Source organism: Bos taurus, chromosome 9, assembly GCF_002263795.3.
Source record: "Bos taurus isolate L1 Dominette 01449 registration number 42190680 breed Hereford chromosome 9, ARS-UCD2.0, whole genome shotgun sequence".
Lineage (NCBI taxonomy): Eukaryota > Metazoa > Chordata > Mammalia > Artiodactyla > Bovidae > Bos > Bos taurus.
Window position 1 is genome coordinate 34671092 of NC_037336.1, and position 22814 is coordinate 34693905.

The 22814-nt window shown below is 38.3% G+C and overlaps 1 protein-coding gene and 1 long non-coding RNA gene across 6 annotated transcripts in view; one reads left to right on the forward strand and one right to left on the reverse strand.

The window, feature by feature from the left end:
* FRK (fyn related Src family tyrosine kinase) overlaps window positions 1-22814 on the forward strand; it is a 104386-nt gene that overhangs the window by 77919 nt on the left and 3653 nt on the right. The window contains exons 3-8 of one of the 2 annotated variants that reach the window (XR_009495999.1): window positions 4058-4221; window positions 6353-6521; window positions 9221-9379; window positions 18023-18204; window positions 19877-20042; window positions 20422-20751. Coding sequence is in view for 1 of the 2 variants with exons in the window: in XM_002690084.7 (XP_002690130.2) it covers window positions 4058-4221; window positions 6353-6521; window positions 9221-9379; window positions 18023-18204; window positions 19877-20042; window positions 20422-20630 (1049 nt within the window). In the remaining variant the exon portion in view is untranslated. Of the gene's footprint in view, window positions 1-4057; window positions 4222-6352; window positions 6522-9220; window positions 9380-18022; window positions 18205-19876; window positions 20043-20421; window positions 22363-22814 lie in introns of those variants that run through there. The other variant, XM_002690084.7, reaches the window with a different exon arrangement.
* LOC112448033 (uncharacterized) overlaps window positions 1-22814 on the reverse strand; it is a 56665-nt gene that overhangs the window by 2995 nt on the left and 30856 nt on the right. For 3 of the 4 annotated variants that reach the window (XR_009496000.1, XR_009496001.1, XR_009496002.1), the window contains exon 4: window positions 8737-9391. The exons of the other annotated variant lie outside the window; for it this stretch is intronic. This is a non-coding gene — a long non-coding RNA (uncharacterized lncRNA). Of the gene's footprint in view, window positions 1-8736; window positions 9392-22814 lie in introns of those variants that run through there. 4 annotated transcript variants of the gene reach the window in all.

The following is a 22814-nucleotide window of genomic DNA, read 5'->3' on the forward strand; positions in this document are numbered from 1 at the left end:
TGCTCATTCTGATATTTTTCACTAAGCCTAATAAGTTGTCTTCATGTCTTGCAGACACAGCCTCTAACTCAATGTTTATACTGCCTTCTAAAGTTAATTTCTGGAGGCTCTGTCTTTTAAAAACAATTTTGGAGTATCAGAATTATTTAATATGTTCTGAATATGTTAGTCGTGGTAAATTGAGGAAAAAACTCTTCAAAAGTGTTTTTTTTGATGAAATACCACTCATTTGTGCAGTGGTGAACAAACACCTTTTCTAACATTAGAGACGAAAATAAGATCTCACCATTAGGAGAAAACTGGGCTTCCATAACTGCCACCAACTCCTTGTAAATGCTTTTGGGCCTGGCATATGGGACTGAAATCGTAAGACTGCATCTATATCACATGGATTTCTGCACAATCAGTTGCCTTCATTGTGAAGGTGGCCAAAAAAAAAAAAAATAATAATAATAATCAGGTAACCAGTGTTACAATCCAAAAATAATAATAATAATCAGGTAACCAGTGTTACAATCCTAATAGAAGGTCCTGGGCAGAAATAGCTGAATTCTTTCAATGTTCGATAAGCCTTTATTGTACTCTGCATACATGCCTACCTGCATCGCTGCAGTATATCCTACTTCTTGGACATGTTTTGGTAGATTAATCAGTTGACAGGTGAAATATTTTCCCCTAGGTCAAACAGTATAAATGCAAGTCAAGATGCCAATTTAGGATGTCTGGCCTTCTAGTAGCTCAATTCATTCAATTGTGCTGCTCCTGAGTTTGTTGATGGATGATTCCATTGTATAGCTAGCCTTGTATGTTTTGCAGTTAAACTACCAGAATACTTTAACTAGTCTGAACTCAAAGTAATTCACAATAAGAATGGCATAAGCATTATCATTCACTTATAGCCTGTAGAATGTAGAATAGATTTGGTTCAATAAAAGAGATCACGGTGAACTAGAACAGGAATAGAAAATTCATTTTTCCTTGGTTCTGAGATCTTCTGAATTCAATCTTTATTAGGAATGGGCAATTTACAAATGTGTGGACCCATTACTAACAAATTAAAACCACTTTAAGAAAACAACATGAATTTTGGATTTGATTACTCAGGAATATAACTTAAAGTGCTTTCATCCTAACCCAGTGTATTGAATTTACCTTAGGTGGCTTCTGTGATCTAATTAAAAAAATATATATGTGTGTGTATATATATTTTAGTCTTGCCTAGACTGAAAACTTGAATGAACTATACATAAATAATCTGTGATGTTGATCAGAGATGAAGTACACATCCTGTGTTATTGCAAAACTTAAAAAATTGGATATAAAGATGAATGATTGTCTTTTAATGGTATTTATACACTGGGGTTAGGTTTGTTTTCCTCTATTTAAAAATAAAATTCTGGGGAAGTCTTGACTTCAAAGTACTTACAATTGTAAAATTTGTTGCTGTTGTTCAGTCGCTAAGGTGTGTCCGACCCTTTGCCACCCCACAGACTGCAGCATGCCAGGCTTCCCTGTCCTTCACTATCTCCCAGAGTTTGCTCAAATTCATGTCTGTTGAATCAGTAATGCTAGCTATTTAATTTTGCAGCAGACATTTAAGAAACTTACATTTTATTTCAAATCTAAAAGTTAGTGACATCGTTCACTCAACTAGCAAATATTTGTATTAGTTACTCTGTCTCAGGCTCTGAGTAGGTATTAGTTCATGACACAGAGACCCTGCAATTCACAGAGCCACTTCTACTGAGATAAATCCATCATCACAATTAACCTGGGTGATGTGAGAGAAAGGAGCTGCAAGGGTACATGCAACAGGGTGATGGGAGGAGGCTGGTTCTGAGGATTTAAACTGAGACCCGAAGAAGATCTGGCTTTTAGAAAATTCATGGGAAAACCATTTAAGGGGTATTTAAGGTTGTAAGGTGGGAATGACTTTTTCTTTTGGTAATGTGTAGTTTTCACAATTTGTAGTCTTCTGAAAGGACTACAAAAAGAAATTAAAATTCAGAAAGAGAAAGCAACAGTTATTAGAAATGTTGGAACATTACGGTAGAAACGTTTGGAAATTTTGAAATTTTTTAAGGCCTGCTCTTTTATTTTAATGTTGAAGACATGGCTGTTCAGTGACATTGCTGTGTTTTGGTCACATACTAGTTAGAAAATATTGGTTTTTACAGTTAAGAGTTTAAATTTTTAACTATAAATAGTTGGTAAACATTTACTTAGGTTTTCTCTATAATCAATAGCAATTGCCAAAGCCATATCAATCATTGGGATTTGCATCCCTTGTTGAGAAAATCATGAGTATTTTGACCCTTCAGTCATCTGTTGACTTTAGTCTCTGGCTTAGAAGTCACTAGGCCTTTTGTGATGTGTTAAAAGATAATTCTTAAGTTTAATTTCCGGGTATTCCATTTTAGTTTGGAGCCAGATATGGTCCATCTTGATTAAAAAAGAATTTTTTTATTGGAAAAAAATGTTGATGCTTCCTATCATTTCCAGTTGGAGACATATTGCTTTGCTAGACATCTCAGTTATAATTTATGTACTTTTCTTTTTGCTAAATGGCAACTGGAATTTTCAGGCCAATATTTATATAAATTGCAGGTATGATTTATAACATAGCTACCTACTTCTAATATTTTTTATTGGTTTGTGGAGAAATACATTGAGGTTAATATTGTTTACATCTGTTTTTTTTTGTTTTAGCTTTTTAATCCATATACAGAAATCTGTATGCATTTAGTTCTATATCCTAATAAAACCCCTCTATTTGGTGATGATTATATAAGGCAATTAACATTGCCTCAAGAGTTATAGTCAAAGGGAATGGTAACTTGACAGATCAGAGTACAAGAATGTGTTCTAGACACTTAAAAAATTATGATTTAAGAACCTTATGTTATTTTTAGAAGAGCTAAATGTTTGCCTGCCCTCTGCATTTATTTATTTATTTATTTATTTTTTTGCCCTCTGCATTTAATATAAAGAACTGAAAGTAAAATATTTTCATGATGCAGATGATGTGATTTTTTTCAGTTTTATGGAGGTTTAATTGACAAAAAGATATTTAAGTGTACAACATGATGATTTGAAATACATATACATCATGAAAGGATTCCCTCTCCCTACACTGAGTTAATGAAAATATCTGTCACCTCATATATTTCTCTCTTTTTTTGGTGAGAACATGTGACAATCTCAGCAAATTTCGCCTGTATAATATAGTGTTATCCCCTGCTGTCACCACGTTATATACTAGATGTTTAGACCTTATTCCTCTTACAGCTGAAATTTCATGCCCTTTTATCAGTTCCTCCCTATTCCTGTTCCTCCCACCCCACCCCCAGGCAGCGTTTGTCTACTCTATTTCTCTAAGTTCATTTTTTAAAAATTCCACCTATAAACGATACTATGCAGTGTCTTCCTCTCTTATTTTACTTAGCTCAGTGGCCTCCAGTTCCATTCATTGTTGCAAATGACAGGATTTCCTTTTTTTTCTTTTTTTAAAGGCTAAATAATGTTTGTCTCTGTCTCTCCTTCCTTCCCTTCCTATACCTGTATCTATATGTCTGTACATAGATTTTGTTTCCTGAGAGCGCTTTTATTTCAGTGTCCATGTTATATAATTTAATGGGAGAAAATTATCCTTTGTCTCTGTACCAGAAAGAACTGTTTCTAAATATCTTGTGTGATTTTATCTTATGAACACTGTGATTTCTGAAACTATTTCCTTCTTTACATTGCTAGAATAATACAGTCACTTTTATAGCTTGTTTTAAACAAGTATACTAAGCCTCAAAGCATAGTTTTTTAGTGCTAACCATACTCTTTTATTTTTATATTTCCTTTAAAATATAATTTTCCCATTCTTTTTTCCTTTTTATTCTGCTATATGCTTTTGTAAGCCTCCTGAAGCCTTTTCTGAAAGAAAAGTTGAGAAATAAATAGAATTTGTTAAAATTTTATTCCATGCATGGAGCTATCATCATAAAAAAAAAAAGCAAATCTCTTTTGCTTTGGCAAGTTTATTAAAAGGACTTATTCTGGGTTCCAGTTTTAGATGAAGGGGTTGTGAAACACTACAGAATCAGAAGACTGGATGAAGGGGGCTTTTTCCTCACCCGGAGAAGAACCTTTTCAACACTGAATGAATTCGTGAGTCATTACACCAAGACAAGTGATGGCCTGTGTGTCAAGCTGGGAAAACCATGCTTAAAGGTGAAATGCTTTCAAGCTGTGTTCCTTACTTTCGAAGTTACTTTTTTCCTTCAGATATAGGAGTTTTTTGTCATATGATATGCTAGCTCAGGAAAAAAAAAAAGGTCATTGAATACCTAAGGCATGGATAGGCAAACTATGGCCTATGAGCCAATACTACCCCACACTTATTAATATTTTTATGAAAGTGTAAAGTGTTAGTTGCTCAGTCATGCCTGTCTCTTTGTGACCCCATGTACTGCAGCCCACCAGGCTCCTCTGTCTATGGGATTTTTCCAGGCAAGGATACTGGAGTGGTTTGCCATTTTCTTCTCCAGGAGATCTTCCCGACCCAGTGATCGAACCCCAATCTCCTTCTCTTCAGGCAGATTCTTTACTGACTGAGCTACCAGGGAAGCCCCAATATTTTTATAAATAAGTTTTATTGGAACATAGATACGCTCATTCATTTACAATCGTCTTTGCCTTTTTGCTATAATAGCAGAGTTTGGTAGTTGAAACAGACTATATGGCTCACTAAGTCTAAAACATTTATGATCTCATCCTTTGCAGAAGAAGTTTGCCAAGTCCTGACCTTAAGCAATCACTGAACACAGAAAATATTCATTCTTTGCACTAAGACACTAATCTAATATCCTGATATTGGAGCATTTAATGATACAGCTGGAGGAGAAAAAAGTGTTGGAATATAATTCTTACTTAGATGATCTGTATTCAAGACTATTAACATGAAATGACCAGGTTCATTATCCAGTTGTCTGCATATAATAGATATCATTTAACTGTTTAACAGTTTGTTTGGCCTGGTGTTTGGTGGAAGGAGATAACATTTATAGAAATTTTATCTACATCTGTCATTAAATTCCACTGTTTGCATGTTTTACCTAAATGTGTTTAAAATTAGATAGTGGTCAGTCACCTTAGTTGGGCAAACCCTCAGCTCCTCATCAGAGTTTAGGTCTCATGTACCGTCAGTGGTATAGCCAGTCCTATGGTTTATAACTGGATGACTGCTGAAAGTGTCCTGGTGATGCCTGATTATAATACTATAGACAAGTAGAAGCTGAAGAATCCTGATCATTATGTAGGGAATTTATTGAGTTAAATCCTGCCAAGTGAATATGCAATTTTGATATAAGTATATACATCTTAGGGTATCACCAGTGGCTCAGTGGTAAAGAATCCACCTGCCAATGCAGGAGATGTGGGTCTGATACCTAGGTTGGGAACATCCCCTGGAGGAGGAAGATGTAATCCACTCCAGTATTCTTGCCTAGAAAATCCCATGGAAAGAGGATCTTGGTGGGCTGCAATCCATGGGGTCACAAAGAGTCAGACATGACTGAGCCACTGAGCATGCATGCATATACATCTTAGATGGTACAGAAATGACCTCACAAGAAAATCTAAGCTTATGCTAAGAAATATCTCACCTGATACCAAGACATGACTTAAAAATACTTAGTTTAACTCATAGTTTTGAATTCAGATAGGGAAAAGATTTACAAAACTTGGGTGACCTTCTGTGCACTCAAGATGCCAATGACTCAGTGGAGGAAATAAGATAAATATCTAATGACGGATGACAAGCTAGACTGTGAAGTATGAGAGCAGAGGCCTTGCCTGCTTTGTTTACACAGTGAAGCCTAGTTGGTGTTGAAAAATATTTATTTATTAAGTAAATGAATCAACAAATAAGTAAATGAAATTGAAAAAAGATGAAATTAATTATGAGAAATTTGATGATACATATGGTAGATGCTACGGGTCAGAGAGTTGGGGAAATAACTGTGGATGAGATGGAACTTCATTTGACCTTGAACCTTGATTTAGGTAGGCAAGGATACAGAGAGAATGCATACCAGATAGGTGGGAGGGGACATTGGGGTTTGGGGTGGGACAGATGGACAGCAAGGTGCCTGATGCAGCAGGATCTGGGAGGAGAGCAGCTGGACGAGGTGATAGCGCAGATTCTACCACTACTGCTTTTCATTTTAAGGTAATTGGGATAAAATTTACAATATTTTGTTTTTAAAAGTGATGACTCTAAAAGTACCTAGGTTATTTTCAACCAAAAAATTGTTAAATATAACTTTTTTCTTACCAGTATTCTAATTATTCTGTGAAACAGATACAAGTTCCAGCTCCCTTTGATTTGTCATATAAAACTGTGGACCAGTGGGAGATTGACCGCAGCTCCATACAACTTTTGAAGCGATTAGGATCTGGTCAGTTTGGTGAAGTGTGGGAAGGCCTGTGGAACAATACCACTCCGGTAGCAGTAAAAACATTAAAGCCAGGTATGAGAACCAGAATGGCATACATTGATTTTTATAACCTACTTGCCATTATAAATGTTCAAGAGGTCATGGGACAGCTGGTTTGGACACCAAGCAAGTGTTTTGCTAGGTGACCACAGTACTCAATCCCAGTACCTGAGATTTTCACAGTTACTGCAGATGTGTGGTTTTGAATCCTAATCCTGTTGAAAACTGAGACTAACCTTTACTGTCCAATCTTATCATCTTTTTTTCCAAAAAAGAAACAGCTAGCTATCCATCCTAACATCACTCTCTAAGGAAGGCCTTTCACAGGTCAAAAGAGAACAAAAAAATTAGATTTCTTTTATTAAAAAAAAGCTCCACGATAGTTTTCTCTCCAACAGGAATAATTATTATTGATTTACAGTGTAATAGCAGCAAACAGCTTTGGTGATTGCTTAAATGTCTTCACTTCACTGGGGTCATTAATCAATCTTCTCAGCTATTTATTGCTTAGCAGACTGCCATGCAATAAAGACGAGCCTGAAATCAACTCCCACAGTAGCTTTGACAGGCAAAAATTAATATTTAATGTTGCATTACTAGCTGAGTTGAGATTGGGTCTCTCTTGCTGTGCAGCTGGTCAAGCTTCCCCTGCAGAGGCTCCTGATGTGCTGTGGTTCCAGCTCTAGTGGATGGTCTGATTTGGCAATGATTTAAGCTTCCTTGGTGGCTCAGATGGTAATCAATCTGCCTGCCACGCAGGAAACCTGGTTTTGATCACTGGGTTGGGAAGATCCCCTGGAGAAGGGAATGGCAACCCGCTCCAGTATTCTTGCCTGGATAATTCCATGGATGGAGAAGCCTGGCAGGCTGTAGTCCACGGGGCCACAAAGAGTTGGACACAACTGAGCAACTAAAACATACACATACATAAGTGGCCTGTATTCCATGAATCTGATGACCACCCAAAGCATCAACATAAAAACGTATTGTAGATAAATTGTCTGAATGAAGATCATAATTGTCTGAATGAAGTTTCTCACTGGAAACATCATGAATCAGATTATTTGGGGGTGGGGGCACGATACCACTATATATGTAATTGACCATAGGCCAAACTAATTATAACAACCCTAAGTGGCCCCTTATTATGGTGTGGGTGCCTCTTTTATTCTTAGCTCCATTTTGCCACAGTCTTAAATTAAGTCTTGATTCAAGACTTTAATCCTATTTGATTATGTGGAGCAAACCAGTGGTAAAAACTGAAATAAGCGAGCTCAGTAAAAATTGATGGAGAAGAGAATAGGCCATTTCCCCATATTCTTTCTCTGTAAGTCCTTGCCTCTTCTCCTTAGTCAGTGAAGAGATATTTATAGTTGATCTGTTTGGTTTTCCTAAGAATGTGATTGCTAATAATAGTACAAATATGGCCAACACTCATTGAACACATATGTGCCAGACAATACTATTACCCTGACACTGATTCTATGATGTCAGTGGAATTATTAGCCATGTTTTAGAGATGAAGAAACTGAAGTTCAGAGATGTTTGGTAATTTGTTTAAGATCACAGAGTGAGGTAGGGCTTGATTGAGCCTGGGTAGTGAACTTCTAGAGTCTCAAATGGCATACCAAAGGATAGATTGCCTCTGTGGAATAGCCTGCATTTCATTAATAAGGCTATTAATAAATAGCCTTACTAATGAACAAGTCAGAGTGTTAGCTTGGAGTGTCAAAGCTTATCCATGCTTGAGGTTCAAATAGTAGCTGTGAAGTCTTCAAAACGAGAGAATAAGGAACAAAATGGACTCTCTGAGCATCACTGAAAATGTTTGCACTATCTATAGTGAATACTGAGAGGTGAAATGACAGAATTCCTTCAATTACATCAGTGAGTCTGAAACATCATATTGTATAAGAAATAAAAGATTTTAAAATGACTAATGAAATGTAAACTCCAGGTAGCCTTTTTTCTCTTAAATTCTATGTGATTGTAACTACTTGGCACTCTGCATGGTGAGTCAGAGTCGAGCCAATATAAATGCAATTTAACTTAGATGAGTCTTCAAAATAGGCTCCAATGTCTCTCTTATCAAGCTATTACAACTCCAACTGTGGAGGTATTAATACATGAGAAAATGTGGAATGCAGTTTCAAGTGGTGAAAAAAACATTAATTTGTGGGAGGGGCCCATGAATGTTTTCTGCTTGGCCTATACTCTATGTCCCTACAGAATTAAAGACACAAACATGGTAGATGTCATTGTTTTTTAGGATAGTTATCCAGCTCTTCCCACAGTGTGTCCCAAGGACAGGGCAATGATTAGTCTTTGGATCCTGGGCAGAAAAACTCGCTGCAGTGATTAAACATTCAGTGTCTTCCAGCGTTCATGTTAATAGAATGTTTTCTCTTTGTGTTCCTAAGATGCCTGCCTTGTTTTATCAATTAGACTGTCAGTCTCTCCTTTTTCCTTCATTTTTCATATGGACCTGAAGCAACCTCTCTTCACGGACAGGTCATAATACATAAGCTGCACAGCCCTGATGCACCAACACACCAGTTATTAGGTTGCCCTGGTTGAACTGATTCTCTTCCTTGATAAATCTGAAGATTTGTGACACCAATGCTCTTACTTTACTGAGAGGCAGGAAGCAATCTCGGTGATTCCCACCAGGCTGCTCTGAGGACAGGAATGCCTCAATAACATAAAGTGATTTTCCCCTCTTCTTGTTTCAGGTTCAATGGATCCAAATGACTTCCTGAGGGAGGCACAGATAATGAAGAACCTAAGACATCCAAAGCTTATCCAGCTTTATGCTGTTTGCACTTTAGAAGATCCAATTTATATTATTACAGAGTTGATGAGACATGGAAGTCTGCAAGAATATCTCCAAAGTAAGCTGAAGACTTAATAAAAGGAAAAAAAAAGAGGAATTTAGTTTAGCGAATCCTATAAATGTCAATTTAGCAAGCCTTCTATAACCCAAAGGATATTTACTATGGCATATCTGTGACAATGAATGTCTTAACATTGAATTGCTCAACTACTCTTTAATAGGCTGTATGCTGTGTACTCAAAGGGAGGAAAAATGTTTATGTAGTGGAAGAACAAACTGTTCACCATAGACATATCAGAGTACTTAAATGCAATGTGAAAATTGAAGAGTAGATGTTTTGCCTGATGCTTTGTTTCCTACAGTAAGTAATTGAACAATATCAGTCATGGAGCAGTATTTCCCGTGGCCCAGAATTAGGAGACATAGAATAGTTTGCGGGGAAGGGAGGGAAAGTTACCCTCATTTTTGTCTTTGCCAGTTTTTGACAACACTGTGCTTGTTGGTATTTAAAATACTTCCAACTGCTAGAAAACATTAGAATGTTCAGGCTAAAAAGCAGACACATACTATTACCTTATTTTTACATCTGCTTCCTGTAGTCTGAGAAGACTTAAGGGTGTTGTAGAATTTTGGTGTTTATTACAAATGAATAATTTAATAAACAACAATATTATAAGCATTAAAATGAGATGTTCAAAGAAATGGAGATCAAGTACTGAGAGAACAATTCATGCTTAAAGAAGAGGCATTTTCTATACTTTCTTGACATGCCAGAGTGGGACTGATACAATGTATGAGGTAAAGGGAGGTGAGAAAAACAGAACAAAGATGTCAGAAAGATAGAATTTTCTTATTTCAGGGTGACTGGTGAAGCTGGTGATATTAAATTGCAAAACTAGATAGGAACAAAGAGCATAAGACCTGCTAACTGTTAAAAACAAAAAATATACCTAGCTCCCTTGCATAAATATATCATATTTAACAGTATTGTGTTACCCACCATAGGGAGACTAACCTCAGCACTGACTCCTTTTGCCTTATCCCCAAGGAGAAAAGTGCAGGAGCCATCTCAGGTCATCTCTAACAAAAATGTTTTGTCAAATGATAAGCCTTCAGGCTGTTAAACAGCAACGTCAATTCTCAGTCCTCAAAACTAACAGCAGTGTTCAATTCAATGGATACTCTCTCCTTCTGGAACCACTACCTTCGTTTGGCTACTGGGGCACTTCATCCAGTGGCCTTTTCTCCTTTCTTTCTTTCTGGTTTTTCTCAGTTTATGTGATTTCCCTCATCTCCCCTACCTCTGGATATCTTGGGATTTTCCAAAACTCTATTGCAACATCACTAGATTCCTTGCTAATCTCAACACTCTTATTGTTTAGTAACACTTATGTGTTACCAATTGCCCAAATCATATCCCTCCATTACTTCAGAGTCGTAATCTAACTGCCTTTATAACTTCTCTATGTGAATGCTGTATCAGTCTGGATGATGTGGGATAATGTGGGTATAATGCAGTAATGAACTCCTGCAAATCCCAGAGGCTTGACACAAGTATTTATTCTTGCTCATGCTACATATGAAAAATAGACTGGCTAATGTCTCAGGTCTGTTGATCACCTTGTCAGGAGCAGGAAATATGACTAATCTCATTCTGTCTGTTAAAGTTTCTGACCAGGAGTGACAGAGGTAACTTCTGTGCCCTGTTTATTTGATTAAATCAAATCAAAGGGATAGGGGAGCACAACCCTCTAAAGTGCTTAAGAGCAAGAAAAAAACAAAAGTTTATAAATAGCCCTCATTTCTATTACATATGTCTATTGGATATCTCAAAATAACATGTCCAAAAACCAATCTCTGATATTATCCTCGGTAACCTGCCCCTCTTGAGGTTTTTCCTTCTCTCATGATGCCAACACACAGGCTTACTATCTCAGTCTTCTCTACTCTCACATCCTATGTCAGACCAACCAGCAAATCCCACTGGCTTGCTTTTGAAACATATCCAGGATTTTACCACTTCTCAATACCGCTACTCCAGTGCAAACCATCATCAACCCTCTCCTGGATTCTGCAGTAGCCTTCTAATTGATGTCCCTCTTCAGGTTCTTGACCCCTTTCATTTCTTCTTAACACAGTAGCTGGGGTGCTAAGTCTCTTCAATTGTGTCTGACTCTGTGTAACCCTAGGGACTGTAGCCCACCAGGCTCCTCTGTCCATGGGATTCTCCAGGCAAGAATACTGGAGTGGGTTGCCATGCCCTCTTCTAGGGTATCTTCCCAACCCAGGGATCAAACCTGCATCTCCTAAGTCTCCTGCATTGCAGATGGATTCTTTACTCACTGAGCCATCTGGGAAGCCCCTACTCATTTTGTAATGAATGATTTGTTTAGATAGCTTATTTTTAGTCTCTTCTAAAATACAACTCAGTTTTAGTGCTTGAACAATGTCAGGGGCACAGAAGGTGTGCACTAACTCTGTGTTGACTAATTGAATGAATAAATGATGAATAGATTAAGTTGGGGCTATTGTGAACCTAATTTGAGACTTGGGGTTACACTTGTTTTAAGACTCTTGATATTCAGCTTGAATGCCAGGTACACTTATATTATGTTGCAGACTCCTTTGACATTGAGGATTTCTGAGGCCATTGTGTTTTACTCAGGGTTGAGCATGAACTCTGTTGTCTTCTGGGTTGAGCCATCAGGGTCGAGTTGACAAAGGCCTTCATTTGCCATGATTCTTAGTAGCCAGGGGGAGTAATGAAGGTGTGTTCATTACAGGCAATTCCTTCCCAATCAAGAGGGTTTCATTTCAACAAAGTGGTCTTAAAATGAATCTTCCACTCTTAAACAGCCCATCATGATAAATATTATTAAGCTGAAAGGCTCTTGAGTAATGGAACATAATGAAAATATTTCCTTGCTGCAGATGTAAATTGTCGCAGGTCTGTGAACCCTTATATCAGTTTTGACATATGGCTGTTGTATTAGAAGTGTGCTCTGAGGTTGTACACATTTCCTAGGCCACTGCACTCTTTCAGGGCAGGAAATGTATTACTCAATTTCCTTCACTATTGTGCCTGTCAGTGAAAACCTTTTTATATCCACTGTAATAGGATTAGATGTTGTATTTGATAGTTGAAATAACACATTTTTCTACAGAACCATCTTTGTAGTCCCTAAGCTTGGCTGAATATTTTTTTTTGTAATAAACTTCTCCAAAATGGGAGAAGCCTGTCAAAAAACTTTAGCACTATGGGTAATTGATGCCTGGTATTTCTTATTGAAACTTAAAGAGGATAAATACCTGCATCTTTTTAAGTTTAGTTGGGCTTGTTTGCTTTCCAATAAATACTTGTAGAGCATCTAGTATATGTCAGTATATTTTCTTTTCCTACGAATCGAGCTCCAGCATGTAGTTCATCATTCTCATGGACAGTCCACCTAGTGGACTGATGCAGACAGGGATGTTTTGACTGAGATACCCTTTAACTGAACAAAACTATAGAGCTATTTACTGTTTGTATGAATGGAAGTCTCTTCATCGCCCCTGACTTTTGGGTGCTCTGGAGTGTAAGGCGGATTTTAGAGAGGCAGTATAGAATAAATTTGAGTCATGAAATTTCAGTCTCCAACATATCCTGGATTTGAATCTCTGCAATTTATTACCAGACAACCCCAATGGTCCAGTGGTTAAGAATCCGCCCGCCAGTGCAGGGGACATGGGTTCGATCCCTGGTTGGGAGGATTCCACATGCAACTAAGCCCCTGCACCACAAGTACTGAGTCTGTGCTCTGGAACCTGTGAGCCCCAACTACTGAGCCCAGGCATCCTAGAGCCTGCGCTCCCCAGCAAGTGAAGCCACAGCAGTGAGAAGCCTGTGCACCACAGCTGGAGAGTAGCCATGGCTCATGGCAGGCAACCAGAGAAAGCCCACACGGCAAGGAAGACTCAGGGAAGCCAAAAATCAATCAATCGATAAAATATTAAAAAAATATTATTTGTTCCTCTGAGTCCCAGGAATTCCTATCAAACAGGGCAAACTACTTCCTGTAGTTTCTTTGAGTATTAGATGAGATGACTTACTGGAAATCAACCATATGGGATGGTGGTAGGAGAGGAGCATATATTTTTAATTTTTTTCTTTAAAGAAAACTTTATAGCACTTACTATGTGACAGGAATGTTTCTAAGTCATACACAAGCATTAATTTAGTTCATTCTTCTAACAACCTATTGAATTCTTATCATCATCATCCCCACTTAGCAGTTGAAGAAATTGAGGTATGGAGAGGTTAAGTATAGTAACTTATTCAAGATGGTTGCGTGAGAATTCAAACCTAGGAAATCTGGCTCCATAATCCATTAAAAAAATAATTTTATTTATTTATGGCAGTTCCGGGTCTCCATTGCTGCCCAGGCTTTTCTCCAGTTGTGGCCAGTGGCTACTCACTAGTTGCTGTGCAGGGCTTCTCATTGCTGTGGCTTCTCTTGTTGCAGAGCACAGGCTCTAGGGAATGCAGGTGTCAGCGGTTGTTACTTCCCAGGCTCCAGAGCACAGCCTCAGTTGTTGTGGAGCACAAGATTAGTTGCTCCGTAGCATGTGGAATCTTCCTGGATCAGGGATCAAGTACGTGTCTCCTGCATTGGCAGGTGGATTCTTTACCACTGAGTCACTAGGGAAGCCCCATGGTCCGTGTTTTAAATTGTATACATAGCACTGATATTTTCCGGAATATCAAACTTTTATCTATTGCTGCACAACAAATTACCCCAAAACTTAGTAGCTTAAAGCAGCAAACATTTATTTCCTCACAGCTTTTGCAATCAGGAATCCAGGTGCAGATGAGCCAGGTCTCCTGGCTCAGGGTTTCTCACAAGGCTGCAGTCTTTTTATTTGCTTGTAAACAGGATTGTTTTATTGTCTTCTCTTTCTGATAGTTCATTATTAATGTATAGACATGTAACAGATTTATGTATATTAATTTTGTATCCTAAAATTTTACTGAATTTATTTATTAGCTCTAGGAGTATTTTTGATGGGGTCTTTAAGATTTTCTGTATACAGTGTCACGTCATCTGCCAATAGTTAACGTTTTACTGCTTCTCTTCCAGTTTCTTTCTTTCCTTGTTGATTGCTCTGGTGTGGACTTCCAATACTGTGTTAAATAGAAGTGGTGAGAGTGGGCATACTTACCTTATTCTGGACCTTAGAGGAAAAACTTTCTGCTTTTCACTATTGAGTATGATGTTAGCTTTAAGTTTGTCATCAGTTCAGTTCAGTTCAGTCGCTCAGTCGTGTCCGACTCTTTGCGACCCCATGAATCGCAGCACGCCAGGCTTCCCTGTCCATCACCAACTCCAGTTCACTCAGACTCATGTCCATTGAGTCAGTGATGCCATCCAGCCATCTCATCCTCTGTCATCCCCTTCTCCTCCTGCCCCCAATCCCTCCCAGAATCAGGGTCTTTTCCAATAAGTCAACTCTTCGCATGAGGTGGCCAAAGTACTGGAGTTTCAGCTTTAGCATCATTCCTTCCAAAGAAATCCCAGGGTTGATCTCCTTCAGAATGGACTGGTTGGATCTCCTTGCAGTCCAAGGGACTCTCAAGAGTCTTCTCCAACACCACAGTTCAAAAGCATCAATTCTTCAGCGCTCAGCTTTCTTCACAGTCCAACTCTCACATCCATACATGACCACTGGAAAAACCATAGCCTTGACCAGATGGACCTTTGTTGGCAAAGTAATATCTCTGCTTTTCAATATGCTATCTAGGTTGGTCATAACTTTTCTTCCAAGGAGTAAGCGCCTTTTAATTTCATGGCTGCAGTCACCATCTGTAGTGATTTTGGAGCCCCCAAAAATAAAGTCTGACACTGTTTCCACTGTTTCCCCATCTATTTCCCATGAAGTGATGGGACCAGATGCCATGATCTTCATTTTCTGAATGTTGAGCTTTAAGCCAACTTTTCACTCTCCTCTTTCACTTTCATCAAGAGGCTTTTGAGTTCCTCTTCACTTTCTGCCATAAGGGTGGTGTCATCTGCATATCTGAGGTTATTGAGATTTCTCCCGGCAATCTTGATTCCAGCTTGTGCTTCTTCCAGCCCAGCGTTTCTCATGATGTACTCTGCATCTATGTTAAATAAGCAGGGTGACCATACACAGCCTTGACGTGCTCCTTTTCCTGTTTGGAACCAGTCTGTTGTTCCATGTCCAGTTCTAACTGTTGCTTCCTGACCTGCATATAGGTTTCTCAAGAGGCAGGTCAGGGGGTCTGGTATTCCCATCTCTTGAAGAATTTTCCACAGTTTATTGTGATCCACACAGTCAAAGGCTTTGGCATAAATCAATATTACTCAAGTCCTATTTAAATACACTGCTGTATTAAACACACACACACAATGCTTAGGTCTTTCTCATTTGAAAACTTTCCTTGACTCTATTTAATTTCGTTTTCTTAATTATAAAAGATGACAGACATGTAGAATGGAACATGTATGATTTATGCCCTTTCTACATATATATTTATCATGTAATTGTAAAGTGAGCAAATAAACAACTATGCAGCCGATATGCAAATCAAGAATAAGATACTCAGCATTCCAGAAACTGCTCTAGTACCTTATCAATGACAATCCCTCACTATCATAAACTTCAGGATAATTGCTCTCTCTTCCTTGACTTCATTTTCCTCTGCTAGCGTTTTGTTATTTCCCTGTCTTAATTAGGCTTTTGGAAATTGATTTCTCTTCTTGCTATCTCCATGTCCTCAATTCCCATTCAGCCCTTCACCCTTTATACCCCATCTCCAGTGGGATTTTCTTCCTGTCACTAGTGTCTCCAATGACTTATTAATTGCTATATTTAAGAAATGCTTTTTAGCTCTTATCTTGCTGGATTTATTTGACACTAGTGGTGACTTTCTCTTCTCAAACTTTTGACTGTTAGGATGTTCCCTTCTGGTTCTTCTCTCGTTCTGTAGGCTGATTCCTCTCAGTTTTCTTGCAGGTTTATTTTTCTATGCCCACTGTAAATGTTGGTCTTTCTCATGATTCTATCACCTTGTAGCTATCTCAGCAACTTTTAATGTTTAACTTCCACCCATAAACATGACCCTTAAATCCATATCTCTAGCTACATGCTTTCCTTTGAGCTTCCAAACCATATGCTTGTCTTCTTTTAGACATTTCCACTTGGGTAATCCACATGCATCTCTAGTTTCACAGATCTTAAACTGTTTAATTCTGATAAGGCAGCAGCAATGATAGCTAATAAGAACAGGTAGACTTTACTGTGTTCTTCCTATGTCAAGTACTATTTCAAGTGCTTTATGTGTATTAACTCATTTTAATTCTCTTTTAACAACTAATCCCATGAGGTAAGGGCTTCCCTGGTGGCTCAGATGGTAAAGAATCCACCTGCAATCTGGAAGATCTGGGTTTGACCCCTGGCTTGGGGAGATCCCCTGGAGCAGGGCATGGCAACCCACTCCAGTATTCTTGCCTGGAGAATCCCCATGGACAGAGGAGCCTGGCGGGCTACAGTCCATGGGGTCACAAAGAGTCGGAGACGACTGAGCGACTAAGCACACCATGAGGTTAATGGTAATTATTGCTGTATATATGGGGAAATTGAGGCACAGGAGTATTAAGCAGCTTGCCCAAAGTCAGGAAGAAATCTAAGGTGGAGCCCTGATTCAAAGCTGGCACTCTAGCTTCAAACCAGTGTTCCCCCCTCTTATACTGTAATTACCTCTAAAGTCAGGAGTTGTGTGTAAGACTCTTGACCATAAATTCAATGCATTTTTGGTAATGTTTGGCTTATTCAGACAAGGATAATGATAGTTTGGATTTATGTGAGACAATTTCAATTCTCCAGAAATTTGAAGGTATCTAATAACAGTATAGCATCTCAACTATCCAGGGATGGCTGACACTGTTTCACAAAGTCATCATAAGATAACACTAATCTCTCTGTAATTATCAGACTGGCTCTACTATATAAATTTCCTATACTTCATTATGCAGAATCAGCAGTAGGAGAAACTATGTCTATGAAAGGTATACCATGCCTGGAGAGACGAGCAACCTATTCTAAGAATAACAGACTAAGAAAGAAACTTTAACACATGCATCAAACTTGATGGAGTACAAATGTAATATACACAGTTTATAACTACACATATAGAGCCTTCATTTTTTTGTGAGCTAGTTTTTAAGAACAATATGATGGAAGAATGAGACCTTTTCATTGGCTCAACCATGCAAATTAGCATTATTTTTAGGTTCAAAGACTAAAGCAAACTATACAATGAAAGAAATCCAGAGGCAACCAAATAATTTCCAGGAAGAGATGAGTCAGTGACATGTGGTATTCAAAATGGCAATAGCTGGACTCTTTCAGATATTTATAGCTGTGTTTGGATAATGTGGTACTTTTGCTCCTTTCTCTCAGTAATGTTCATTTAGGGAAGGGAGGGACTCAGCTTTGAAATGTGTTTGAACTCTGAAAATTGCTGCCTCATTAACCCTTCACAGGAAATAGGACGGTTTGTACTGATTATATTTATTTTCTCAACAGATCAGTGCTATGGCACTTAATCCCACTGAGAGCTCAGTCATCAGAATTCTTAGAATTTGCTTCAATATTTCAAATATTCTCCAAATTGAACCTCTTATTTTCTCTTTTTGCCTAGATGATGCTGGATCAAAAATCCATCTGACGCAGCAGGTAGACATGGCAGCCCAGGTTGCCTCTGGAATGGCCTATTTGGAATCCCAGAACTATATTCATAGAGATTTGGCTGCCAGAAATGTCCTTGTTGGGGAACATAATATCTACAAAGTGGCAGATTTTGGACTTGCCAGAGTTTTTAAGGTGGATTTGGCTTTGTTTTAATTAGTTGGTGATGAGTCAAAAGGCGCACAGGCCAGGAGACTAGTAGTATTCCTGCTGGTTTTCTTCCACAATATTTCTGAGAGTCCTGTGGTCCATAGATCCTGTCAGGATACCAAGGCCCTACAGACAAAACTACCTTCTATTTCTGTTTCTTCATCAATTTGAAAGAAACAGAGAAAACAATGACCAACCACATGGGAAAGTATGTAATTAAGTTTGTGGTTGAATTAATGATCAGTTATTTTCATATCAGTCTCTGGTAGCTCAGTGGTAAAGACTCTGCCTGCAATGCAGGAGAGGTGGGCTCAATCCCTGGGTCGAGAAGATCCTCTGGAGAAGGAAATGGCAAGCCACTTCACTATTCTTGCCTGGAAAATCCCATGGACAGAGCGCTTGGTGGGCTACAATCCATGGGATCTCAGAAGAGTTGGACGTGACTTAGCGACTAAACAACGATAGCCTCTGTCTGCCTTTGTTTATTTATAAGCAGCACACTTTGTATAGCCACTGTATGTATTGCTGTTCACTTTGTGCCAGACTAATATGCATGCTGCCAGAACTCTACAGCAATCATTGGTTTTTAAAATACTGCCTTCCCCTACCTCCCTCAATTTTGTGACATCAGGCCAGAAGACACTGATATGGAAAGTGTAGTATTAGCTGTTTTTCTCTGAATTTAAATATTTATTTCTGCATTATATCCTAAAATATGAGTGTGGAGCATGAAACACAAGTATATGATTCTCTTTTGATTTTATGAAGTTGTCTTTCCTCTTTGTAAATTAATTAGATCCCCAGTGAGTTGATATAGTAATTTAAATCATTTGGATCCTACATTTCAGTATTAGAAAATGGTTATATGGTAATTCTCAAAGTCAGTGGCTCTTCAATACCAGCAGTAAAAAAAAAAAAAAAAAGGCTTTGTTTTCACTTTTTTTAGTTTGTTAAAGACCAGGTATAAAACCCGTGTCATCACAGACGAATTTCCCATATGTAATATAATGCTCCTTCCAGTACTACTTTTAGCACATAGTAGGATCTCAAAGGGCTTCCCCAGTGGCTCAGCAATAAAGAACCCACCTGCAATGCAGGGGCCACAGGAGTCTTGGTTTCCATCGCTGGGTTGGGAAGATCCCCTGGAGGAGGGCATGGCAACGCACTCTAGTGTTATTTGCTGGAGAATCCCATGGACAGAGGAGCCTGGTGGGCTACAGTCCAGCCAACTGCAAGTCAGGCATGACTGAAGCAACTTAGCACGCATACACAGGCTCTCAAATAGGGCTTCCTTGGTGGCTCAGATGGTAAAGAATCTGACTGCAACGCAAGAGATGGAGATTTGATCCCTGGGTCAGGAAGACCTCCTGGATAAAGGAATCGCTACCCACTCCAGTATTCTTGCCTGGAGAATTTCATGGACAGAGGAGCCAGGGCACTACAAAGAGTCAGATAGGACTGAGTCACTAACACTTTCACTTCAGGCTCTCAAATAATGTTTCATTAATGACTAATTTGCTGCTGTACTTATCACCTGAACTAAACTCATTTTGAATCTTTTCCCTCTATATTTTAATGAGAAGTAGATTACAGACGAATGAGGGTGGCCAAAAAAAATACCACTTTAACTTGGCTTGATTCCTTAATGCATTAACAGGTAGAGAATGAAGACATCTATGAATCTAAACACGAAATAAAGCTGCCGGTGAAGTGGACTGCGCCTGAAGCCATTCGTACTAATAAATTCAGCATTAAGTCCGATGTGTGGTCATTTGGAATCCTTCTTTATGAAATCATTACTTATGGCAAAATGCCTTATAGTGGTAAGTAATTCTAAAGTGGGCCTTTCTGCTGTAGGTCACTTACTTAGGTGTGACTTTAACTGCTTTGCCCAGACTTAGAGGGCAGAGTTATGAGGCTGACCACACCATGCGCCTGTGGGAGCATAATAGATAAAATTTGATGATAATGATTTGCATTAATGAGGTGCTTTATTGCCTCCTTATCCTTTGCTCTTGAATTGCAGTCTTATAGACAGTACTTGCTGCAGGATTTAGTCTTGACAGCCTGGGAAGAGAATGGTGGACTTCACAGTTTCTCCGAGGAAGTCAATTTGCTTTGTCCTCTAGGGTATCAGTATCTGTGGATTTAAGACTCTGATTTTCAATTTGTTTTTTGTTGGTTCCATTGTATATGTTTTAGGTATGACAGGTGCTCAGGTAATCCAGATGTTGGGTCAAAACTATAGACTCCCTCAACCATCTAACTGTCCATTGCAATTCTACAATATCATGTTGGAGTGCTGGAATGCAGAGCCTAAGGACCGGCCAACATTTGAAACACTGCACTGGAAATTTGAGGATTATTTTGTAACAGAGTCTTCATATTCGGATACAAATAACTTTCTATGAGGAACACTGAAGAGGAAGAACAAATAATGAAGCAGCAATAAAACCGAATAATCAGTTCAGCAATACAATCATATTAACCAACTGTAAAAATGAATTTCTCTTCACATATTCAAGTGATAAGGTAAATTTGGCCATATGATATAAAAAAGATTAAATGTGCATTTTACCAACTGGGCAATACTGAAGGACAGTCTAAGATGAAATATCATCTCCCCACTGCCTGGCCAAATCAAACGTACTAAACAGAGTTATTTTTCTTTTTAAAAGAGACATACATTTCTATTTATTGTTTGAAATGCCGATCAAGAGGATCAAGAGATGATAGTCAATTTTTACTCAGTGACTGTTGTAGCATTTTCCTGTTTACTGATTAAAGTGGTTATTCATTATTCCTTGGATTGCTGAATCCCATCAGACTGTTGTTATGAAGGAATTTGATTGCTTTGCTGCACAGCAGGACCTGTGCTTTGAGATTTTTTTTTTTCTCATTTAAAATATCCTGTAACTACAATGATGGCAAAGCCATGTTAAATGACTTGATTGTACTTGGAGTAATTGCACATATTTTTTTCTATGCATAAAAAAATGAAGCAGCTGTTGAGAAAAAGAATTAAAATCTCCCTCATTTTGTAGGAGGAAATGATGGAATTTTTCTATACCTCGATGTGTGTCATCTGAGATTCATCTACATTAGTTTTAGTCTCTTAATGTTAAGAATCAGATTGCAAAGCTGATGACTTATTATCTATGGAAATATGCAAGAAACATGTAATAGCCTGCAAGATCTGAGAAATAAGTATCAGGATAGTTCAGGAAAATGAGAGGAGATCAGTAGGATTGTTTTATGACCTAGGATTTCTGAATAATTAAAAAAAATGTACCTTTGGTATATAGGCCAGATTTTCAAACTGACTACAAAACAGGTCAAATTCTGCTTCAGATCTAGAGAGTATGAATCAGGAATAATAAGGTTTCATAACCTTGGTTTTAAAACTGTATTTTTTGTCTGGTTAGGCCAAAAGGATTTTTTACTCATCTTAAGTTTTAATTAACCTTTGCAAGAATCTTTTTTCTTTTAAGCAGTTGGTTTATCAAGTTTTGTGCCTCATTAGATAAGTGTAGAGAGTCCTCAAAGAAGGTTTCAAATAAAAATATATATTTAAAGATCTAATGTAAAGCAATATGAATGAAACAATAAGAAAATTTTGAGTACATTGAGAATATTTTGAGTATATTCTCTCTTCTTTCTTTAAAGGGAAGGAAGAGCATTTCTAAGCAGTTACAGAAGCCCCAACACAAAGTAGATTAAGCACTAAGTAAATCTGTAACTCTCTAATTGGAAGACAGAAGTGGTTAAAAAGGAGATAACAGGCCCCGGATAGGGAGTCACTCGTGCTAAGCCCCATGTCAGCAAACCTAGACTTAACACTTAACCTAATTGCAGTTTCAGCCTCTCCCAAGAATGTAACCTTTAACCAACCAGTCAACCTGGAATCACTGGGCCAGCACGAGGGAGGTAATCTTCCTGATAGACCCCTTCCATCCCACTTAGGAGGACAACCTTGTCCAAAACAATGCATTCTTGGCTAATAACTTCCTTTGCCCACTCTCTTTTCTGTTTTTAAAAGTCCTTCCTTTTCTATGGCATGGCCTACCTGTTTTCTATTTGTTAAATGAGATGCGGTCTTGATTCAAGAATCACTGAATAAAGCCAATTTGATCTTTAAATTTACTCAGTTGCATTTTTGTTATTTAACAAAGGAGACAGGGTTTCATGAACAATACCATTAGCAATTCAGTGATGCTCTTGTTGTCCAACTCTTTTGAGGCCCCATGGACTGTAGCCTGCTAGTCTCCTCTGTCTATGGGATTTCCCTGGCAAGAGCACTGGAGTGGGTTGCCATTTCCTTCTCTGGGGCATCTTCCCGACCCAGAGATCCAACCTGCAGCTCCTGCACTGGCAGGTGGATTCTTTACCAGTGGCCACCTGGGAATCCCATCAATGGTGTTAACAAAGATTGAAGTCCTTTCCCAACCTTCCCTCTGCCATCAGCATTGTTCTCATTCCTATGATCATAGACGGCCATCAGAGCCAACTGGGCTTGCCTTTTCTCCATCCAGCAAGAAAAATGGGAAGTCTCTGTCTTTGCATTTTCAGCTTGTATAAAAATCATTCTTTTTCTT